General features: G+C 41.9%; 1 protein-coding gene across 1 annotated transcript in view; it reads right to left on the bottom strand.

Annotated features, from left to right (window-relative positions):
* Positions 1 to 16,300, bottom strand: part of CHN2 (chimerin 2) — a 353,485-nt gene that overhangs the window by 10,367 nt on the left and 326,818 nt on the right. Inside the window, exons 8-12 of the mRNA XM_012640732.1 lie at positions 13,467 to 13,551; positions 9,706 to 9,879; positions 5,135 to 5,212; positions 3,092 to 3,229; positions 1,364 to 1,469 (exon numbers count right to left, since the gene is read on the bottom strand). Of these exons, the coding sequence (XP_012496186.1) occupies positions 1,364 to 1,469; positions 3,092 to 3,229; positions 5,135 to 5,212; positions 9,706 to 9,879; positions 13,467 to 13,551 (581 nt within the window). The remainder of the gene's footprint in view (positions 1 to 1,363; positions 1,470 to 3,091; positions 3,230 to 5,134; positions 5,213 to 9,705; positions 9,880 to 13,466; positions 13,552 to 16,300) is intronic.

Raw genomic sequence — 16,300 nt, 5'->3', positions numbered from 1 at the left:
AAATGTTACCATCTCTGGTCACTCTGAAGCTGGGTGATAGTATTTGTGTGTTTTATAAGGCGGAAAAATGAAAACCTCCATGCCAGTGTTAATACAGTATTATCAACTTGGTTCCTTTCACTTAGTAAGTAGACCTATAAATTGATCAATGTAGATAATTTTTGGTTCATTTTATCTAAGAATGGGCTGCTGACATGTATCTACCAAAAAACACACAGGGAGGCACATAGATGTACCTCGATCCCTCCAGTATTATAAGACCAACCCGTTGACCTCATTATACACATACAGCGAAGGAAAGAGACACAAAGTTTAGGGAGAAGAGTCTGGAGCTCTAGTGTCCTGTAAACATCCAAACATCTCCACCTCTGTCTCGTACACTCTTGTATAGACACCCAGAGTGTGGTGGGTGTCCTCTGAGATGGTCCCCAGGGATCCCCGTCTCCTGGAATTCACACCCTTGTGGAGTGGCTTCCCCTAGGATATGGGCTCAACCCAGTGACTTGCTTGTAACGAATAAACTATGGCAAAAGCAATAGGATGTCACTTCTGAGATTAGGTTACAAAAAGACCGTCTTTCATCTTGGGAACTGTTGCTTGCGTGCTCTGAGGGAAGCCAGCTGCCATTTGTGAGCTGCCTATGGAGCAACTCAAATGGCAAGGAAATAAGGGCTCCAGTCCACCAGCCTTTGAGGAACCAAATCCTGCCAACAACCATGTGAACGAATGAGCTCGGAAATGGATGTTCCCCCGTCAAGCCCTTCGGATGAGATTGCACCTGACGGTACAGACCTTGAATGTGAAGCACCCACTAAGCCACACCCAGGTTCCCAACCCACAGAAACTATGAGATAATAAGTGTTTATTATTTTAAACCACTAAACTTTGGGGCGATTTGTTACTCGGTGACAGAGAACTCACAAGAGAACAGGTTGGGAATGTGTTCTCCAAGGGGCAGGCAGGCTCGGGGTCCAGAACTGGGGTAAGCAGCAGGGGGAGAATAGCACACAGAGTGCAGGGCTTGCGTCGGAGGGAGGTACAGACGCCGAGGCAGTGTAGACAAATGGTTAAGACAGAGCATGGGCTCTGGGTCAGCCTGCCTGGGTTTCAATCCTGGCTTTACCTCTGTGGATCAGCTACCACATTTAACCCCCCTAAGCTTCAGCAACCTCACATGTAACCCGAGGCCTCTGACAGTGCCCACCACATAGGCATGATACAAGGACTGTGCCCAGAGCAGCTCCTGGCACAGAGCGAGGGCTCCAGTGCTGCTGACGAGGGCTGGGAGGAGCACTGGGGCTTTTCCTAACGCACTAATGGCCCCGGGGGTGGATCAGGCTTTGCAGATGCGCTGTCAGCTTACTTTCTGAGGTGGATCATCAGGTATCGGAGGGTCTCGTAGTGGGCAGGAGGCAGCAGCAGCAGCACTTCATGGACTGCTTCCAGCCTCTCATCTGCATTGGAGATTTCTGTGAAGTTCACACATCCGGATATTAGTGCAGAGTTAGGATGGTAAAGTTTTCCGAGAAATAACAAGAAGTTTTGTTTGTTTTAGCTGCAAATGGGGGCAGGTTCTAATAAATTCATGTAATTTCAGGTACTATTTCACTTAATTCATTTGTCCATGCCCTGCCTCATTCCAGAAAGAGTTGAGGCTGAGCCCCATATGCTTGTTGCATGTCCACATCGTGGGTGGCCAGAGGGTGGACACCGTCCTTGCCCTCCAGGAATCTGCAGGCCAGTGGAATGCTTACAGTCTGGTGGCACATGCGCAAACTGTGCCTTGCCCTTACAAGCACTGGATTTGCTAGGAATCTGACTATCACAACTTTAAATTAAACTGTACCACATATTTTGAAGTTGTCTAATGTCTTTTCCCTGGCAGGCTTCCACAACCAAACCCATTTTGCAATGCAATGACATTGGCAGATGAGCCAGCCAACTCAGCCTGCATTGATGGTACTTCTCACCAAAGTGTTGGCATGGTTAACCCCGGTGCACAGCCCAGGTTAGGAAGAGGAGACTAGGCCTATTAACGATGGAAGGGTTTTTGGGTCTCTGATAGGTATTGGCAGCTACTCAAAGAAATCCCTCCTGCCATTCTTCTCTGCCTAGGACAACCAGGACCTGGGAAGAAATGGTCTTACCAGGGAGCAGGGCCACAGCTCATCTGGAAAGTGCATCTCACCCTTATCCCAGCCTGCCCTTGTGTCTCCCAGTCAGGCATCTCATTGCTATATTTAATAGCACATATCTAAAGTTTCCAACCTTTAAAGATTAAACACCAACAACAGAACTCAAAACAGAAGGAAACTTCCTCAAAGTGGGCTTGACTTCAATGTCATGGATCTCAGCATCTCAATGTCCCCTTCCTCACTAATGCCTATTCCTGGGCGAAGGGCAGCTCCTTCTCCCGCCTTCCCTTTCACTTTGTTCCTCTCCCCTGACAGCACTGCCCCAAGTGCTGGACACTGAACAAGCTGATGGAAAGTGAACGCTGGGATTCCATTCCTGGGTCTGTGAGCTTAGTTCTCCAAGCCTCGCTTTTCTCTTCTGAAAAATGGGATTATAATATTTGTCTCATGGAGGAGATGAGAAGATTAAACCAGAAGACATTGGTGAGGGGTCCTAGCATAGCACTTGGAACAGCATATTCTTGGCCTTCTGTTAATTTTGAATAGTGTCAATGGGCAAAACTTGGGTGTGACTTTAATTGATTAGCAATGAGATTCTGTCTAGTGGATAAAAGTAGTTGACCTCGATCGTCCTCATTGAAGAAGATCTGATTATTTTTTGCTACAGAAATATTCATGCTTCCAACATACAGCAGCCTAGGCCCGACTGTGCTAGTTTCCAGCACACAAGGAAACGCCTGACGCCCTGCTTCAGCCCAGTAGAGTTGGCTCCGTACTGGTTCAACTCAGTTGGTGAACTATGCCTGGTTGTCTATCAATTGCACTGTTGTGCCCTCACTTGGCAAAACAAGTGCACGTGCAATAATTTAAAGAGTTCTGAATTTTAATTTTCTTAAGGTCAAAAGCATTGTACTTAACATTTTGGTACAAATAAAAAAATAATTCTAAATACTTACTTGCTGCCTCTATAAATTTGGAATAGGTATCATATGTGATGAGGGGGATGGGCAAGTCTCTGAAATACAGTTTAAGGGCTCCAGTGATGATGTTTATGTCTGGATAGATGCTGGCAGATATGTCTGCCTTTTCACCATCTGAAAAACAATCAACGATCCAAGTCCTAATTAGGACCTTATTGCACCAAGTTAAGGCATGCACAGAAAGAAAAAAAAAATCTAACAATGACTGCTTTCTGACAGGGTTCAGCTAATTCTTTTGGCTTCTATTAACATTGAGGTGTAGGAGGTAACAGAAAGGAGTTCGCTGAGAGTGAGGTAGGGTCCGAGGCTAAGTGCAGGCAGAAGGTAATGAAAAAGACTCGAAATAGTTCTGCGGGTCCCAGCCCATGCTAATTTGCTAAACAAAAATTTAGCACAGTAATTTGCATTACAGACACAAAAGTTCATAACAGAATGACAATCTAATCTGAAATAAAAAAGTATCAAGAATCTCTAATACATCTCCGCCACTGTTCTTTGGACTTGGATTTGGAGGTCATATTCACAAAATAATTGTTGAAAAATCTTCAGTTCTTATTACTTCTTTCTGGCTCATTGATATTTTTTATTTTTAACTTGACCCACCCTTCCCAGCCCCAAGGACTTTAACCTGGGAGATCTTACCCTGCCTCATGTATAAGTGATGCCATGTTTCTTACAATTCCTAACAACCGTTCTCAGGACATTTGACTTTTTGTTTTACCATTAGTAAATGTCAGTGACTTTGTCACAGAATATGAGAAATTTTTGGATTAAAAAAGTTTCAGTTATATAGGGATTATTAACATCTTTTGTATAGAGAATTAAAAGAACAAATGCTCCAGCAAATTTGGTTCCGAAGGCAAGAAAGCTGCGGATGCATGGACAACAGTGAAAGCACAGCAGATATGCCATCCTGATTCTACTATTTGCACAGTTAGCAGACATTTATTGAGGAGCTGCCACGTGCCAAGCACTGGTACACCCTGGCAAATCAAAGTAGAAAAGAGATACCGTCTTCTAAGAGTTCTAGTTAGAGTAACAGTCAGACAGGCAACTCAACAGTTGCAAGGAAATGGGGAGAGTGCTATGCGGAAGAGGTGCGAAGAGCATGGGGGGAGGGTGTGGGGAAGGCAGTGGAGCTCTTAGGTCGGCTGGGGGCATCAGGGAGGCTTCTCGGAAGAGGGAAGACTTGAGTTGATCCCTGATTAGCAGGTGTTTGCCAGGCAGAGGTGTGAACACATTCCAGATGGACAGACAATGTAAGCCGAGGGACTTATTCATGACAACAAAGTGTATTTCAGGATTGCTGGGGTGTACAGTATAACAGGGATGAGGACCTAGAGATGAGTGGGGACAGAGAAGGAGGGCCACATTGTCGAAGACCTTGTATACTGTGCTACAAAGTGGAGGCTCTGCCCGTAGGCGAGGGGTCCCATCCCCTGACTGGCTGCACCAGAATTCTTTGGATTGTTTATTAGAAATACAGATTCTTCGGCTTATCCAGCTTTCAGAATGAGTCCTCAGGGTTAGTCCTGATGATCTGTGTTTTAAGCAGGATCCCCGAGTTGACTATATTTGACCTAAGACATACTGTGCCCTGGCCTAGAGAATATAGGTCACCATCAAAAAGAACAAAAGAGTTACCTCCTAAACTTCCACTGGCTTCCCCTACTTCAGTGCTGGTGGTGCCCCCCATCCCCATGCTCCTTCTTTGGAGCTCTGAGAGAACGAGAAGAGTCAACGGGATCCTGAGGTAGGGCGTGCAGAAGGGTACTGGTGCCATGTGGATTGGCTGCCCACCCAAGTAGTATTTTAAACTCACTTCCTTATGTGGTCACTTGACCTTGGCTTCTAAGGAAACAGTTCACCCAGAGAGGTAGGACCACGAGGTTTTTAAGCCATTATTACTCAGGTTCCCGAAGAATAACTCTCAGTCCCATTCCCACTATGAATAAAATCTGGTTCCAAAAGACAGGATACTAAGGATGTCAGATGGCATTTAGGAAAGTGCAAGCTTACCTCTGTCAAATGCCATTTTGACATCTTCAATGTGTTCAGTGAACCCAGAGACTCTATAAAGGCCTTCTGACTTCAATCCTGTTAGAGAGTGAGAAAGAGAGAGTGAGAGAGAGAGAGACAGACACTGAGAGGCTGACTATAGCTTCTTGAAACATCTAAAAAAAATAGACTTGAATTTCATATCTATACTATGTGCTATCAGGAGGTGAGGAAATATAGTCAGTGATCTTATATATCACACACTGTTGCATCAGAGCTTGGACTTGCCAGTCTCAGTTTCCATGCAATTCTGTCCTCATTTGCTTGTGTGCCTGTGGAAATTTGGTCTTGTTGCCTGGCTTTGCAAGGTGAACTGATATTCAAGACTCTCATCAACCTACCCTCTACGTCCTTTGTTCATCAGACTTCCAGACATGCATGTCACTGCTGTGGAAGGTAACCTGGCTTTCTCCCTCACATCCTCTTAATGCACGTGCTGTATTGTATGTAGCACTGTGTCAGGGACACACACACATGTGTGCGTGCCTAATACATATTATTCTGATTTTATTGGAAAAATCCAAATTTTACATCATTTCATGTTTACTCATAAGAAAGTATGTTAACTGTTTAACTAAATATGACTGATACAATGCTTATACTTTCAGACAAGTGATTACACAAACAGAAAACAAAATCCCATTTATTGCTTCTGGAAATCTGATCACTGCATATTTAGGCTAAGAAAAAGACTTAGTTTCTGTCCTAGAGCTTATTGATGTGTTAAGATACGTCCTAAAATGTAGCAAGTTCCCAAAAGCATCAAAAGGGACCAAGGACCAGATTTTAGACCTTGTATGTCACAAACTAGCTGCTACCAAAATGACAGCTACAGCAAAAATAAGCAAGCAAACAGCTTCTGCTCTTGCTGCAGGGTGTTCTTCCAGACTGTTGATAAGTAACATACGTTTCTCCTTTTTCATTTGGTAAACATTTATGGAATGTGTACTATCTGCCATATATAAGGGTCTTCATTAAGTCTGCATCAGAGACAACAAGTACGAGGCATAAATCATAAATACCGCCCCTCCTCTCTCCTGTGACCACAACAGACACTCCTAGTTGATCTCAGCTCTTTTCCCCACGGAGCCCTACTCAGTCTCACAATTCATCTCACTACCAGTTGTCCAGGTTACCACTGCTGATCACCTGGAGTTGGCACACGAGATGGAACCTGCGTGTCATCCTGTTCCTGAATTGTGGCGTGTGTGCACACAGCTCAGTATAGTTGGAACAGAGGCAAGGGCCCAGTGGTTTATGTGAGCACACAGCAGTGGACAAGTGACCCTGCCTGTTGACAGATGAGTCAAGGTTCTGACTGATTCAGCTTCTAGCTCATAGATGGCCACCTTCTCTCACCTGTCCTCACATGGCCTTTCTTTATGGTACGTCCCTGGAGAGTGACAGAGTGAGCTTGCTCTCTGGAGTCTCTTCTCATAAGGACATTAGTCATATGGATTAATAACCCATGCTTAGGACCTCATTTAACTTTAATTACTTCTTCAGAGACCCCATCTCCAAATACAGCCACACCGGGTTAGGGCTTCGACATATGAATTTGAGGGAGGCGGGTGTGATACAAACATTCAGTCCTTAAGATTCACAGAGTCACTTTCAAAGAAATCCAGGTATTCAAGGAACATAGAAAAATCAATGTTTTATACCCTATGCTAAATCGTTTTTACGGTTTAGAGTATAATTAAATGGGGTAATTTTCCTGACTCTAGCCCATACTTTACTCAGCAAAGCATCACCTTACATTATATTGAGATGGTTTTTTGAGAAGCTAATCTTGAAGGATGTTGTGAAGGAAGGGTTGGAGTTTGCCAGAGTAGCAGAGACTGCCAGCTATCCTTCCAGTATTGGTTCTTCCGTTCCTCTACTGTAATGGAACCTTTGATTTTTAGAACAACATCTATTGCAGTGGCCATGAAACTCTGGCCAACAGCTGTGTCCAGCTTCGGGGTCGTGGCCTTGAAGGGAAAGAGCATGCCTCCTTCCCCCTCCTGTTGGCTGCAGTACAGGTGAGACGGTGGCACCAGGGATCCTGCAGACAGGGCGGCATTCAAGCACGACAGAGCGACGGGTTGCAGGGCCTGCATTCCTGCCACTGGGGAGCTGCTCAGTTGTGTGGGACTACTCCTGGGTGCCTGGGCTGTTACTGGAGAGAGAACAGATTTCTGCCTTGTCTAGGACACTATTATTCAGGGTCGTTGTACAGCACTGAGACATGCACACCAAGTAACACAGTGAGACAGACTTGGAGGTGGAGTTATGGGAGTTGGCCATTGCAAGAGAAGGTGACAGGGAATAGCACAGGTTGAGTCCTATAACGCCATACTAGGTTGACACCTAGTACTAGGTCATTTATATGTATCAATTCATTTTAATCCTCACAACCACCTCATGAGGTACGATTACATTCATATCATAGATGAGGAGACAGATACTCAAATGCAGTAAGTAACTTGGCCAAGGTAATACTATAGCCAGTAAGACAGGGCTGGGAATTTATCATAACTTCAAGTCTGTGATTTTTTTCACTCTATCACGCCATGCAGAGACAAATGGGCATAAAAGAACATTTGGAGAGCAGTAAGGAATTTGCTATGGATGGAAGATAGCAAGCACGGCAGTGGTGGCCGTGCAGCTGGGAATATGAGTGTCATAGGAATTTCTTCCAGCTCATTCTCGGGGTCTGCTCATATGCTTACACCCCTGATACCTGGGGCTCTAATTCCCATGCTGTGACTTCCTTGGCATAAATTCCTGATTTGTGCTATTCTAGCTCTTATACTAGGCATGCTTGGCACTGTGCTCCCCATGGGAACTTTCTTCTTAAATGTTAGACACGAAGTAACATTGCCTGAGTTATTAGTCGTCTCTGGGAGGGTCCCAGCTTCTTCAGAGAAGTAAGTACAACTCCATCCTTGGCCCTGATTTCAGGCTCTGGAGAGGCTGATGATCTGATCCCAAACCACAGTGTCCTCTAAACAGCAGGACCCAGGGTCACTGTTCCAGCCACTCAGCCAGAGTCACAGAACAGTACTCCCTTTCCTGTTACCCAGGAAAGAGGGGATTAATTAATACCTTTACCACTGGATTAATACCTTTACCAGATCTCAAAGCACCCATTAAGCTCTAACATCCACAGCAGTGAAAAGACAGGAGGCATTTCCTACAATGTGAGTTAAATGAGCAAGTCCTCAGGGAACAGAATGGCTATGGTTTTCCACCCTGCATGGGGAAGGGAATAATTTCCTATCTGTAAAAGGATTGGGATAATAAGCTATAATGTTCTCTTTTGTTTTGATTTGGAAAAAATGGGGTAGTTGGCCAATGAATATGTACCCGTGAAATATATTAAGCCAATTTGGACACCACAATGGATATCAAGTATAGCAGAATACAATATAGGGCAAAAATGGTTAAAATCTTACGAAGGCTGTATATATGGCCCAATTATCCAAGTCAAATCCAGCAATCTCAGTTCTCCCTAACCAGACCTGGTAAACCATGTCACTGAACATTTTGATGCTGAATGGTGGCCAAATAAAGCATAAATGAAGGAAAGATGACTGAAGCATAATATAATGAACCTTTTCTGGAAACGTTTCTATCTTCCTTGCCTCCTTAATTTTTTCATTGCGTAGATCTTTTTAATCTTTTAACTCTCCTCTTTGAACTAAACAGAACCGATATTAGGGCCAGGCATTGTAGCTCATGCCTGTATTCCCAGCACTTTGAGAGGCCAAAGTGAGAAGATCGCTTGAGCCCAGGAGTTGAGGCTGCAGTGAGCTATGATTGCGCCACTGCACTCCGGCCCCAGCAACAGAGCAAGATCTTGTCTCAAAAAAAAAAAAAAAAAAGAAAAGAAAAGAAATAAAAAGAAAATCCCTAAGAGTAGATTTCAATTGTCCTCACCACAAGTAATACATATGCTAATTAGTTCCTTTGGCATAATACAATGCATACATATTTGAAAACATCATGTTGTACACCATAAAGAAAGACAATCTTTTAAAAAAAGAACCGATATTAGGAGCACATTTTTATATGTAGAAGATACATGTTGATCAACAATTTCTTTATTATTTAATAGAAACACTTTTTTAAAAAGATCCAGTTCCAACCTCACCTAAGCCATAATCCTTTCTCAATTGTCCTCAAATAAAAATATCTTCCTTTGTGACTCTATAGTGCTTTGAATACGTCTACCTACACCATTTATTTCTCTGTTCTTCTGATTCCTCACGCTATAGTATGAATTTCTGAAGGCAAGAATGGTGACTTTTTATAACCTCAGTGCCTAGCACATAATAAATGCATAGTAAAAACATTTGTTGAATGCATACAGGCATGGCTTATGATATATGGAAATGGATATAGTTTATTTATCTGTGTGTGCGTCTTTGTGTGTATGTGCTGGTCCCAACAAGAGTAATGGAGAACTTTGGTTTTCTTGACAACAGTAAAAATAAACAGTAAAAATAGAATCAGTATAATATTGTAATAAGAAGTATTTTCCAAACCTCTCGCTTCAATTTCCCGAATGCATATGTCCACCACCATGGGTCTCTGAGTGTTGTGAGCCTTCACAAGAGTTGTGAGGTCGCAACAGTACACTTTCTTGATCCGCTTGAGATCAGGTTGGCAGTCGTTGGGAACGTGCTTGGAACACTGTTTGTGTACGTTCAAGCCACAGTCTGTAAACAAAGATGCCACATTAGCCTTGCCCAGTCCTTTTGTCAAAGCCCAACACAAATTATACGTTGCCGAAAATAAAAAATACCACCACCCAAGGGTTTGATGTATCTCCCTGGAACATCCCATCGCATTTAGAGAGATACTCTCTACGAGGTGAGTGTGTGATTCATCTTTACTCATTAAACCCCTATGTGATTCAATTTTTCTTAATAAGCCTCCTTTGTGGCTGGACTAGAATGTCTTACCCAGATGGTTTAGGCAATTAGTTAGGGTGTTTGTATGTTTTCCCTTTTCAGGCTGGAACCCTTTGGGTTCACAAGTGGGCTTTGGTTTAGATTTCCAGAGATGATCACGGCTCATAAAGGGCACCTAGGACTTTGGGTAGGTTGTTTCCTTTAAGCCCATGATGCTCTGCTGTGGAAGGCATAGTTACTCTTTCTGCAGGAATTGCTCATCTTTGGTTTGAGGAGTCCATCATCATGACCATGACCATGGCATCTTCTTCCCCTTTCCTAGAGGGTTGCCCCGTAGTCTGCACTCCCCTCCTCCTTGCCGGGCACTTTGAGTAGGCCATTGTCCTTTCTACGGGTCTTATTTTGACACCTATGAGTGGAAATAATGCCTAACTGTACACCAGTGGGAGTACCTGAGAGTTTATAATTTATAACAATGCCGTGTAATGCGATGATTAGAGGAATTATTTATGAAGCTCGTATCAAGATCCGAAGCTGAAAAGGTGCTTTTAAGTTCAATGAAGACATTAAAAAGCCTTGTTAGCAGTTGGTATTCACTTTCAGAATTTCTCTGACAATGAAAAAGTAGTCTACATTCTGGAAAATAAAAATGTAATGCTGAAGTTTTTCAAAGTTAATGTGCTGTCTACTCAAAGTGCCTTCTAGGTTTAAAGAATAGCACTACACACATGCATGCGCACACACACACACACACACACACACAGGATAATGAATATTGTAGTCAGCTGCTTTATATAAAAAGCAGTTAACCACACCAAGAGTTTGAGAGGACCCTTGTAAACTTCTGTAAATCAGTGGTAATTTCTAAGTTATTTTCACATAATTTTTACTAGTTATTTTTGTCTACCCTCCTGCCAAAGAAAAAAACAGTTCTAATTCATCTTAGCTTTATCATTGTGAGAAATTCAGCAAAGCTTGTGAACTTCAATAATATTTTGATGTATCTACTTAGGGAATGTAAATTTTGACTAACTGAACTAAAAGAATTGGCAGGTTTTCTTGTTTGAATCCTTTTATAAAATGGAGCTCATAATAGCACTTACCTCCTAGCATTACCACACAGATCAAATAAGTTAATAGATATAAAGTGCTCAGCACAGTGTCTGAAATACAGTAGGTACTACATAAGTGTTCAGTCAAATAAAACAGATAGCAAATATGGTAATAAGAAAATAAGGATACCTGTCCAGCTATTAAGTTATTTTATAAGTAATTTGTACTACATCTCACAAATTTCACTTAAAATTTTTTGTTAAATTGTGGTAAAATATACATTACATAAAATTTACCATTTTAACCATCTTTAAGTGTACAGTTTATAGCATTAAGTACATTCACATTGTTGTCCAACCATCACCACCATCCAACCCCAGCACTTTCTTCCATCTTCCAGAACTGAAGGTACCCAAACAATGTAACTTCCGTTCACCCATCTCTCTCCTTCCCCTTCCCCCTGCAACCACCATGCAACTTTCTGTCTCTAGATACCTCATATAAGAGGAATCATACATCTTCATTTTAAGACCTGAAGCAATAATATATTTATGTAGAGTTAAATATTGACATTTTATTAAAATTAAGATGTTTTATAACAAGTATAAAATATTCAGTTTTTTCAAAGTAATAGAACTCCATATGCTACGAATAAAGTCTAGTGTGTTTAAAAACATTTAAAATTTGTAATATATGGAGAGCTGAGAGGCAACGATGGCCCTTCCTAACCTTCTCTGATCAGTTTTAGCCTTTCTGCTGCTCACAGGAAACGTAAGGACAAAGAGTAGCCAGTGGAGCACATTAACAGTATAGCTTTAGAATGTGTTTCATTTAAAAAAAACCACACTAGAAAAAAACCCAAAAACCCTTTCATCCCAGAGAAAAGTACTGTTCACAGCTAATGTGAAGCCCAGAGTTCTGCTCTCAAAATATTGATTTTGGACCAATTTTATGCTGGAATTGGATAATACCAGCAATTAGGGATATTTTTGATAGATATGATCTGGACAGGCCAAGTTAATGGCCACTGAGTCATTCAGATATTCTACCTCTTTGCTCAGTGGTTGAGCCGTGAGATGCTCTGTGACTTCTGGCAAGTTAGTCTTCTGTGTTAATCAGGGTATCTGAACATATCTGGAGAGGCTGTCTCTCAGAGGTAAATCTGAACATAATACCACTTATCTCATGGACCCGGGATGGGGGAGACAGAGTTATCTGACATACACGAGGGCTACTTGAATCACCCAGGTGTGAACACAGTGATTGCTGTATCCATACAGAAGCTAAAAAGCCCCTTCCAGGCAGAGAGGAGAACTTAAGGTTTCACGATCCTGTGAACCAAGATGGGCACTATGTATGGAAAAGAAGGTCACCTTAATGTAGTGTCATTAATTTATTTTATTTTAAATGCTGCATAAGAATTATTTTTTTAAAATCATACCCCAGCAAGGAGGAAATCGGTCATGGTGTCGGTGGAAACACAATCAATATCAGAAGAGGCTGTTCTTGCTCCCGGCCACAATTGCTTGCCAGAAAAAGTGTGGCATGATGAATTAGGAAGCCCAGTTACATATTAATTTGGCAACTCTTTATCATTTGTTAGATGTACTTTGATAAGATGTGTTGTGTACTGTTAGCAATGAGTGTGGGCATCCAATTCTAGGTGGAAAAGCACCTAGGGTTTTAAACTCCTTCAAAACTATGTGATATCAAATCAAGGTGTGTGGTTTCACTGCTGATCTGATGGCAGAAAAATACTAAGCATGAGCTCTGGAGTCTGACTGCCTTTAAATCAATGTTCCACTGCTTACTATGTGGCCAAGGGCAAGGAACAATTATCTCTGAGCCTCTGTTTCCTCTTTTATTTAATTGCATCTCCTCCATGCTCTGTTGAGGCTAAATGGCATGATAAATAGAGGTTAGCCCAGTGCCTTGTAAGGGGTAAATATTCACCAGTATTATTACTATTTTTATGTCCTGGTTTTTGTAGTAAGATAGGGTAGGAAAAAGTATGGTTTTTCTATCTATGTAATTCCATTGGAATTGACTTTTTTTCTTTTAAGGACTACTGCCTATTTGGGGAGGCAGGTAGGTGTTTAAGAATATTTATTTCTTGGTTTTTTTTTCTTTCCCCGCATAAACGTGAGATACTCTTTTTCATTCATGCAAACACTTCGAATAGTCTCTCCATTAAGCATAGACAAGCATGGAACCCTCCAGAAGGCCAGATTTTTGAGCTTATCTGAGTGTATCTCCCCCAGGTCTGGAGAGATGCCCTCCTGCTCAACACAGTGGCACTTTATAGAACTGGAAAAGGAGAAAGAAAATTCCGTGTCTACCTGAGCACCGGACCCCTTGGGCGATGAGCCCCCACATGAAATTGGCACAGTATTCACACCAGTGTGGGCCTCGGAATGTGTGAACCTGGGATCCAAAAAGAAGAAAAAGGTCAGAAAATTCAGAGTCATTTGGAGGCAGGTGGCCTCGGACATATCAATGAAGAAACGACAGCCTTAGCAGGAGTAATGCCTCACTGGGCCTTTTCCTTCCAGTAAGGCAGCTGCAAACAGATCCCGAGAAAACAGAGACGTGCTTTAATCTTTGAAAATCCTTCACCAATACACCATGCCCCAGGCCAGAGTCAGAAAGGAATGTGGAGAAACAGTAAGATTATAGGGCCTCGCCGTCACCTAAGAAATGAGACTCTCACCACCTAAAACAAGGCACTGTGTGGACAAACCCAAGATAGCCTAAGCCGGCAGCTATAACCTGCATTTAGCTCAGCAAGTTCTGGAAGGCAGAACTCAATGACTGTGTCCTTTTGACCCAAGTTCCCCCATCTGTAGACTAACCAGGCAGGTATAAATAAGACATGATCATGGGATAATTAAAAGGTTCCAAGGCTTTCAGCTGCTTCCAAAAAAGGCATTAAAAAAAGTGAAGGAGTTGGCTGAAAATGCAGGCTATCAATGGGGCCTATAGAATTGCTGACCCCAGAGATAGACAGGGTCTACATTGAGCAGGCCTTGGTGTGGCCTTCAGGTAAGTAAGCTAAAAACCTCTCCTGCTTGGCCAAAGGGCTGCTGTCATGGATGGGTGCCCCAGCCAGTTGTTCTGTATTTTGAACATTACGAAGTAATGATGGTTTTATCTTTCATTATTCAGATACGGGTTCTCCCAATAGCAGTACCACGTATTAAGTCATGATTTAAAATGAAAACAAAACAAAAATACTTGTTCTCTGGCACAATAGAGCTTTAAGAAGCAGAGCTAGGAGATTCCTTGCAAACAGATGAGACAATGGTTGGCCAAAACCACCACTGGCTGTCCACTGGGGGCATACAAATCTACATGAAAATGTTCTGAAATTTTACAAAATTAAAATATTATAAGACATTATATAAAACCTTTCAAAGTTTTAAACTTCCATTAACATATAAATGTAGACAATATTATTAACACACTGGGAGGCCTGTATACTACTTTTATTTAACAAAAAATCAGAATGACAAATACGGTCACAATTTGGGAGGATGTTCATCACAGTTCTACTTCAGGAAAAAAATAGCATCATTCGAATTCTTTCTTCATTCATACACACTAGTAATTAGGTGTGCAAAAAGAGGCAAACAAAACAGACCTGGATTTCTCTTAAGGGAACTCGCAGGTGAGTAAAAGCAGAGGAAGAAAGTCAGTGAGTTAATAAATCAAAAAGAGCCACTTATCACCAGGATTTCCATGCAGTAAAGTTAAGTTATAATAGTCTTTTGGTATTTCAGTTTATCATATGCAGACTGCCCCTTATAGAGTTTCTGTTTTGAAAAATGATGCAAAAAATTTCTCAAAATTGTTCTCACTTAAATAAAGAAGTGTGTTGCAAGGCAATGACTCTAAGACATGACAACATGCTCCTGGTAGGAATGCAGAGAATTCATCCTGGAAGTACGCATGGGGCCAAGTGCCATGATTCACCTAGAGGCCCACTGAGATTAAACTCGGTACTAAAAGAATTCCTCAGTAAAGTATCCTCATTAAAGTTGAACATTTTCTAAATTTGGCAATCGTACATTTTTTAATATTTTACTAGAAATGTTCTAAAAGTGCTGGTTAATTATGGCAGAGAAGTCACTTATTAGTATACTGTTGAAATTGTGAGATCAATTAAATATAATAAAATGATATGTAAAACACAACACTCCATAAAAAGTATGAAAAAAGCTATAGAAGAAAAAAAGCTAAGGCTGCTATTAGAGAGACTAAGGGGGGCCAGTGTTATCCAGGATGGCCAGGAAGGCCCCTCTTGGAAGGTGACCTGAAGGAAGAGAAGAGCTAGTCCTGGGGGTGGAAGGGGATGAGACAGGGAACATTCTAGGCAGAAGGAAAGTAAGGAGGCCTCGCAGGAGCAAAAGAGCTTGGTGTGATGGAGCAACTGGAAAGCCAGGGTGGCCAGAACACCAAAAGGGAGGGGGACAGGAATTGAGATAAAGTTTAAGGTACATAAGGGAAAGTCACTCAGGGCCTTCAAGACTTTATTCACGAGTGTGGATTTGGTTTTAATCTAGGTACAAAAGAAAGTTCTTGAAGGACTTCATGTAGGAAGATGTATTTTAAAAAATATTATTCTGATTACTGTGTTAAAATGGATGGGAGGGTGTTAAGAGCAGAACAGATTTGAAAACCGTACAGTTGTCTAGTTGAGCAGCGACAGAGGGTGAGACCAGGAAGCTGGCCGTGGAGATGGGAAGTAGATGAATTTGAGATATATTTTGAACACAGAATTTACAGGACCTGATAATAGAATAAATATGGAGAATCAAGAATGACTCCTAGATTCTAGCTCAGGAACAAGGTAGATGGTGATACCATTTGCTGAGAAAGAGCAGACACTCTTCTGGGCAGAAGTTCAAGAATTCAGTTGTAGACAGGTTAAGGTTAAATGCTGCTAGAAAATCCAAGTGTTAGTGTCAAGCAGGAATTTGCACAAATTTGATAGGGGTGAGGGCTGGAGGGATAATTTGATGATCCCTGACAAACGATGATATTTAAAATTGTGTGAATGGCTAAAAAGTATAGTAATGCATTGCTTAATGATCGGAATACATTCTAAGAAATGCATTGTTAAGCAATTTTGTCCATGGGGTGAGGGGAACATCATATAGTGTATTTATACAAG

Source organism: Propithecus coquereli, unplaced genomic scaffold (genome assembly GCF_000956105.1).
Source record: "Propithecus coquereli isolate 6110/MARCELLA unplaced genomic scaffold, Pcoq_1.0 Scaffold156, whole genome shotgun sequence".
NCBI lineage: Eukaryota > Metazoa > Chordata > Mammalia > Primates > Indriidae > Propithecus > Propithecus coquereli.
The sequence above is the reverse complement of the archived record's forward strand: the minus strand, read 5'-3'. Positions and strand labels throughout refer to the sequence as shown.